At 50.0% G+C, this 7,372-nt stretch overlaps 1 protein-coding gene across 1 annotated transcript in view; it reads right to left on the reverse strand.

The window, feature by feature from the left end:
* ENTREP1 (endosomal transmembrane epsin interactor 1) overlaps positions 1 to 6,188 on the reverse strand; it is a 32,194-nt gene extending 26,006 nt beyond the window's left edge. The window contains exons 1-2 of the mRNA XM_068423564.1: positions 5,775 to 6,188; positions 27 to 83 (exon numbers count right to left, since the gene is read on the reverse strand). Coding sequence (XP_068279665.1) covers positions 27 to 83; positions 5,775 to 6,158 — 441 coding nt within the window. The 5' untranslated portion in view covers positions 6,159 to 6,188. The remainder of the gene's footprint in view (positions 1 to 26; positions 84 to 5,774) is intronic.
* Between the last annotated feature and the right edge of the window lie 1,184 nt (positions 6,189 to 7,372).

Raw genomic sequence — 7,372 nt, forward strand, 5'->3', positions numbered from 1 at the left:
TGCAACAAGTTTTAATCCACACTTACCAAAGACGTCATCGGCCTCTTCCATGTTGTTAAGCCTAAGATTCCAGATAAGATTACCTACAACATCAAAAAACATAACGTCACCAAGAAGCAAACAACTGTTCACAAAATGCCATTTACATGGTATCTGTCACTGCTCTGATGAAAGGTACTTTGGAACACAACAACAATGCTGGGAAGATATGAAGAAGCAGTAAGAGCCTGTGCTGATGAGGTTCTTCACTCCTAAGAGCATCCTGTGAAATAACACCACCAAATTTTAATCTGCTCTTTTCTTATTTTTTCCTCCCAGAAAACATGCATGGGGATGAAGAGTTATGCCAGCAACTCCAACCTCAACAATTGCGTGAAAGATTACTTTCAGCCAAATGAGTACTTGTTTCCTGCAACATGGCTAAGCAAATCTAAAACCTGTCTATCCCTTCTCCCGCCTTGGTCACCACTCCATCACTTCATGGTGCTTCTGAGTACCCATTCCTGCCTCTTCCCTTGTGCTGACTCTGGCCCTCTTCTGACCATTTCCATGAACTAACACCCAGAGCATGAACCTACTAAAAACACTGAAGAGCACCAAAAGTATCTCCCTCAACTGTCTTGCTATTTAGTCAGATGAATGCCAGTATCAGCACAAGGAAAGCTGTAAAAGTAAAAGCATCCCCTTCTGCAGCAGTAGTCGTTAGACTGAATTGCTGAATCACAGAACTGCACCCTATGACCCTTTACCTTAGAGGGCAAAACAATCAAGGAAGGAGAAAGCATTGCTGTAGAACTGAAGCAAATAGCATATCCAAATACTCTCTCACAGTAAGGATGGCAACCCTATAAAGAAAGCTAAAACAGTTTTTCAGCAGGTCCCACAAATAAGCAGGTATACTTTTAATACGTGGGACTTTGTGACTAAGCCAATTCACACCAAACTCCTACCCTAAACAGAAACAGGAAGACTAGAACAAACAGGACGTTGCCTACTAGCATTTTTAATAAATCCCTTCTGTAACTTCATTCACTTGACATGATCAATCTGATTTAGCGTAATGTGCATAAACGACTTGGTCAAAACACCTACCAATATCATCACTGGTGTTGCAAAACCACATACATAACTCCACAGTTTCATTACAAATTATTTTTTGAATTCTGTGGGTGCAAAATAGTCACATGATTTTATAACAAAGTACTTCATTACGTATGTGAATTGCTGTTTTGCCTTAAGGACAAGACTTATTTTATTACGTCTGTTAAAATTTAAGGTATATGAAAAGAAAGTCTTCCTCAAAGTTTTCCTAATCTGTACTTAACCAGTGCACCATAATCAGCATGTTGCAACTAAAATGAAAAAAAAAAAAAAAAAATCCTCATTTCCAGCATTTAATTGCCTCAACCTTTCCAGGTGGCTTCTGGGCTAAAATTTTCACTCATGCTATTACACCCGAAAGGCATTTTTTGTCATTTTTCTGACTGAAGTGACAGTGATACATGGGAAAGGTTTATGTTGTAAGGGCAAAAGGGTTCTGGGACAGGAATTAGCAGCGCTAATTTGGAGAGCTTTAAAGTAGATTCAAAGGGGGATGGGGTAGTAGCTGGGTTTGCACCACTGGGGCAACGCTCTAGTGTTGAGGTAGACCAGGAGGCCTCCCATCCCCCTGGGGTGAATTCAGGGGGTGAATCTGGGATGAAACCGGTGTGCCCAGCTGGCTCCCTGAAATGCCTGTACACCAATGCACGCAGCATGGGGAATAAGCAGGAGGAGTTAGAAATCCGTGTTCGGTCGGGGGGCTATGATCTAGTGGCAATTACAGAGACTTGGTGGGATGCCTCGCATGACTGGAATGTGGTCATGGATGGCTATGTCCTGTTCAGGAAAGACAGGCCGCTAAGGAGAGGTGGTGGAGTTGCTCTTTATGTGAGTGAGCAGCTAGAATGTATTGAGTTCTGTCCAGAGGTGGATCAGGAGCGAGTTGAGAGTTTGTGGGTGCGAATTAAGGGGCAGGCTGGCAGGGGTGATACTGTTGTGGGTGTCTATTACAGGCCACTGGATCAGGATGAGGACGGTGATGAGGCCTTCTACAGGCAGCTGAGAGCAGTCTCTCAATTACAGGGCCTGGTTGTCGTGGGGGATTTCAACTACCCTGATATTTGCTGGGAGGCCTACTCAGCCAGCCATCCCCAGTCCAGGAGGTTCCTCCAGTGCATTGATGATAACTTTCTGATGCAAATGGTGGATGAGCCAACTAGGAGAGGAGCGCTGCTGGATCTTATCCTCACTAACAAGGAGGGTCTGGTTGAAGAGGTGAAGGTTGAGGGCAGCCTTGGTTGTAGTGACCATGAGATGGTAGAGTTCAGGATCTCATGTGGCAGGAACAGAATAGCTAGCAGAATCACAACCCTGAACTTCAGGAGGGCCAACTTTGGCCTTTTCAAGCAATTGCTAGGGGAAATCCCATGGGACAGGGTACTAGAAGGTAAGGGGGCTCAAGACAGTTGGTTAGCATTCAAGGACTGCTTCTTCCGAGCTCAAGATCAGAGCATCCCAACAGGTAGGAAGTCAAGGAAGGGTACCAGGAGACCTGCATGGTTAAGCAGGGAACTGCTGGGCAAGCTCAAGTGGAAGAAGAGGGTGTACAGATCGTGGAAGGAGGGGCTGGCCACTTGGGAGGAATATAAGTCTGTTGTCAGAGGATGTAGGGAGGCAACTAGGAAAGCTAAGGCCTCCTTGGAATTAAACCTTGCAAGAGAGGTCAAGGACAACAGAAAGGGCTTCTTCAAATACATTGCAGGTAAAGCCAACACTAGAGGCAATGTAGGCCCACTGATGAATGAGGTGGGGGTCCTGGAGACAGAGGATAAAAAGAAGGCGGAGTTACTGAATGCCTTCTTTGCCTCTGTCTATACTGTTGGAGGCTGTCCTGAGGAGCCCCGCACCCCTGAGGCCTCAGAAGAAGTCAGGACAGAGGAGGAATCTGTCTTGGTTGATGAGGGCTGGGTCAGGGACCAATTAAGCAACCTGGACGTCCATAAAACCATGGGCCCTGATGGGATGCACCCGCGGGTGCTGAGGGAGCTGGCGGAAGTCATTGCTAGGCCACTCTCCATCATCTTTGCTAAGTCGTGGGCAACGGGAGAGGTGCCTGAGGACTGGAGGAAAGCGAATGTCACTCCAGTCTTCAAAAAGGGCAAGACGGAGGACCCGGGGAACGACAGACCGGTCAGCCTCACCTCCATCCCCGGAAAGGTGATGGAACAACTTGTTCTTGGTGCTGTCTCTAGGCACATCAAGGATAGGAGGATCATTAGGGGCACTCAGCATGGCTTCACCAACGGGAAGTCATGCTCAACCAACTTGATAGCCTTTTATGAGGATGTTACCCGGTGGACAGATGATGGTAAAGCTGTGGATGTGGTCTATCTCGATTTCAGTAAAGTGTTTGACACGGTCTCCCACAGCATCCTCGCAGCTAAACTGGGGAAGTGTGGTCTGGATGATCGGGTAGTGAGGTGGATTGTGAACTGGCTGAAGGAAAGAAGCCAGAGAGTGGTGGTCAATGGGACAGAGTCCAGTTGGAGGTCTGTGTCTAGCGGAGTCCCGCAAGGGTCGGTTCTGGGACCAGTTCTATTCAATATATTCATTAATGACTTGGATGAGGGATTAGAGTGCGCTGTCAGCAAGTTCGCTGATGACACAAAACTGGGAGGAGTGGCTGTCACACCGGAAGGCTGCGCAGCCATTCAGAGAGACCTACACAGGCTGGAGAGTTGGGCGGGGAGAAATTTAATGAAATATAACAAGGGCAAGTGTAGAGTCCTGCATCTGGGCAAGAACAACCCCATGTACCAGTACAAGTTGGGGGCAGACCTGTTGGAGAGCAGCGTAGGGGAAAGGGACCTGGGGGTCCTAGTGGACAACAGGATGACCATGAGCCAGCAGTGTGCCCTTGTGGCCAAGAAGGCCAATGGCATCCTGGGGTGTATTAGAAGGGGTGTGGTTAGCAGGTCGAGAGAGGTTCTCCTCCCCCTCTACTCTGCCCTGGTGAGGCCACATCTGGAATATTGTGTCCAGTTCTGGGCCCCTCAGTTCAAGAAGGACAGGGAACTGCTAGAGAGAGTCCAGCGCAGAGCCACGAAGATGATTAAGGGAGTGGAACATCTCCCTTATGAGGAGAGGCTGAGGGAGCTGGGTCTCTTTAGCTCGGAGAAGAGGAGACTGAGGGGTGACCTCATTAATGTTTATAAATATGTAAAGGGCAAGTGTCATGAGGATGGAGCCAGGCTCTTCTCAGTGACATCCATTGACAGGACAAGGGGCAATGGGTGCAAGCTGGAACACAGGAGGTTCCACTTAAATATGAGGAAAAACTTCTTTACGGTGAGGGTGACCGAACACTGGAACAGGCTGCCCAGAGAGGTTGTGGAGTCTCCTTCTCTGGAGACATTCAAAACCCGCCTGGACGCGTTCCTGTGTGATATGGTCTAGGCAATCCTGCTCTGGCAGGGGGATTGGACTAGATGATCTTTCGAGGTCCCTTCCAATCCCTAACATTCTGTGATTCTGTGTGATTCTGTGAATATTATTATTTCAGAGCTAGCATTACAAAAGTAAATATCCTTCTTCATTACTAAAGAGTCTGAATACTTCTATTTTACAAACGCAATTTTAAAACATTTTAAAAGTATAAGCACGGTTCTGTGTGCAAGGTTCAAAGAAAGTCCATAGCTTATAAGTATTTAAACTTCTTTTAATCTAGGGTAAGAAAAAAAAAGATGAAAGATCACAAGAGAGGTACCAAACATACATGCTCAGACGGTCTGGGTTTCCCCCTCTCCCACACCTTTAAAGGCTGTCTATGCTTTCACGGATAAGCAATGCATTATACCCACAAACGGGAACTGCTTGATCCCCAAACTGCAGACTATTAAGCACTCTTCCACAGGTTGTGAACAACACTGGAAAAGTAATATAAATGTTTGAACCAAAGGACAGGCTGATGCTCTTCACACCTGCAGCAGGAGCAGAGCATGCCAGCCACAGAACATGACTTGCTCATTGCCCAAGGGCCAACAAACCGGGCACAACCTGTCTCCTGCTCCTATTAACTTCTGCTCACTAACTGCCTAGGTTCTGCAACACAAACTATTACATATTCTGTATTTGTAAAGGTGCAGTTTAAAGCAGGACCCAACAGGAGATGGAATAACTTCTCTTACTACGCTTCAGAAAACTGTCATAAACCCATCAATTTTTTATTCCCAGGAACATCACTATTTTCTCTCTCGTTAAGAATAATAGTATACAACGCACAAGAGCAATATACAACTCAATATACACCACGACTTGAGAAAATCCTGTTCCTGAACATGTATAATAATTGAGTACATCTTCTGGGGCTAAAATGCACACCAGGAAATAAATTCCCGATATAGCTGTCTCAACATGTGTTACCCTGTTGGAGTTCTTGCTGTCACCCTGGCAGAGCTGTTAGCAAAAGCGTTAACTGCTTGCGATTCCCAAGAGAACGCTCCCCTTCGCCTGCGCAGAAGAGGGAGCAGATGTCGCTCGATGCAGACAGCAGCTCCTCCGCCTCGGAGGTCCCGCCTGCGCCAAGCTGCGCGCCAGGGCTGCGCGCAGGGCCGACGGGTCGCCCAGCGCTCGGCGAGCGCCGGGAGAGGCCGTCGCCGCGCCCCTACGCTGCGCAAGGCTCCGTGCCGGCCGGGACGGGTGCGGGCGGCTGCCCGGGTGCGGCGGTGACTTACCGAGGAGCCGGCCCAGAAGGGACAGGCGTTCTTCACCTGCGGGGCGCTGCTCAGCGACAGCGCCGCGAAGTTCAGCGCCACCAGAGAGCAGCCCAGGGCGATCTGCAGCAGCCCCACCGACAGTAGCGGCCGGGCCGGCAGCAAGCCGGCTTCCGGGGCCGCTGCGGCTTCTTGGGCGTCGGGGTGCGGGTTGCGATGTTGCGGCAAGCCAGGCCAGCAGCCGCGAAACCGGACGGGTGACAGCGAGGGGGTGGCGGCCGCGGCGGCCAGCAAGCCCCTCGGCGCCGCCGTGCCGGCGGTGGTGGTGGCCGCCGCCGCCGGGGGTAGCGGGACGAGCCCCAGGACAGGGCAGTAGGAGCCCGGCAGCACCACCGGCAGCGACATGGGGGGCGGCGGCAGCTGCTCTCCGCGGGCAGCCGCTGCGGACGCCGGGACGGGACGGGCGGGGCCGGCCCTCCACCGCCCCTGTGCCGGCCCACCCGGGCGATGACTTCCTGCGGCGCTGCCCTCCCTTCACCCCTCCGTCCCGCCGGGGGCACCGCGCCGGCCCTGGCCGTAGCCTCCGGCTGCCCCATGGGGCAAGAGGCCCCGCGCCCCGCGGGCACACCGGCCTGCCCGCTCGCCACCCCGCCGGGCGATGTCGGGGCCACCCGCCGGCCGGCATCAAGCCCGACGCAAGGTGCCTCGCCTGACCTCAACCCCGCCCCGCCGCCGCACCGCGGACTCTCCCGACCGAGGAGCCATTGATACAAAAATCGGAGATCTCCAAACCCCCTTGCTTTCTAACTTTCCTCACTGAAGTGGGAAGCTAGGTGCGGCTGGGTAAGGAGTCCGAAAGAAAACTCAATAACACCAGAGTGTGTTATTAAGCAGGCATTCTTTATTGCAGCGCTGGGCAGCACTGGGGATTATCCACCATGAGTGCTCCACCGGTTTGGCAAATTTTCAGAGAATATATACCATAAAGTTATACATAGTCATAGGATTTCTGAGAACTCATTTACATAACCATAAGATACGCAAATGTCCATTCGCATGCGCAGTCATTTTCTCTGGTGGTCGTCAGGAGTCTTCAGATGAAGGCCGGTGGATCAGGTAGGCCACGTCCTTTGAGGTTGCAAATTCCCTTATCTCTGTCTTCCTGTGCATCCGCTCATCCCAAGGCCTAGCCATCTGAAGTGAGACTATCCTGGAGCCTCCTTACCTTACAGCCATTACCACTCTTCAAATTGTAAAAGCTTCCCTTTGTTTTGTATATCTATGTTAATCGAGTGTCTAAGGTATTTTCAACATCCCTTGCTCTGGGGACCCCAACTGTTTCATTCCCCCCTTTACTTGTTACTTGTAAATTCTTTTACAAAGGTTCCAAGTTTTCATATTTCATTACCTTAGGTAGGATCCAAATTTCCATAGCTAATTTCTTCAATTTATACCATAAAAGGCAATTTAAAGCTGTTAGTATAATGACAAACACTAACAATATCAGAGGTGGTGTCAAAAACAGAAACACAATATAATCATTAACAGTCTCGAGTTAACTTTATGGATGTGGGTTCTGTGGGCTGAGATTTCCATGGTCCTTCGGGTGCCTTCTTGAT

The sequence above is a fragment of the Nyctibius grandis genome, chromosome Z (genome assembly GCF_013368605.1).
Source record: "Nyctibius grandis isolate bNycGra1 chromosome Z, bNycGra1.pri, whole genome shotgun sequence".
NCBI lineage: Eukaryota > Metazoa > Chordata > Aves > Nyctibiiformes > Nyctibiidae > Nyctibius > Nyctibius grandis.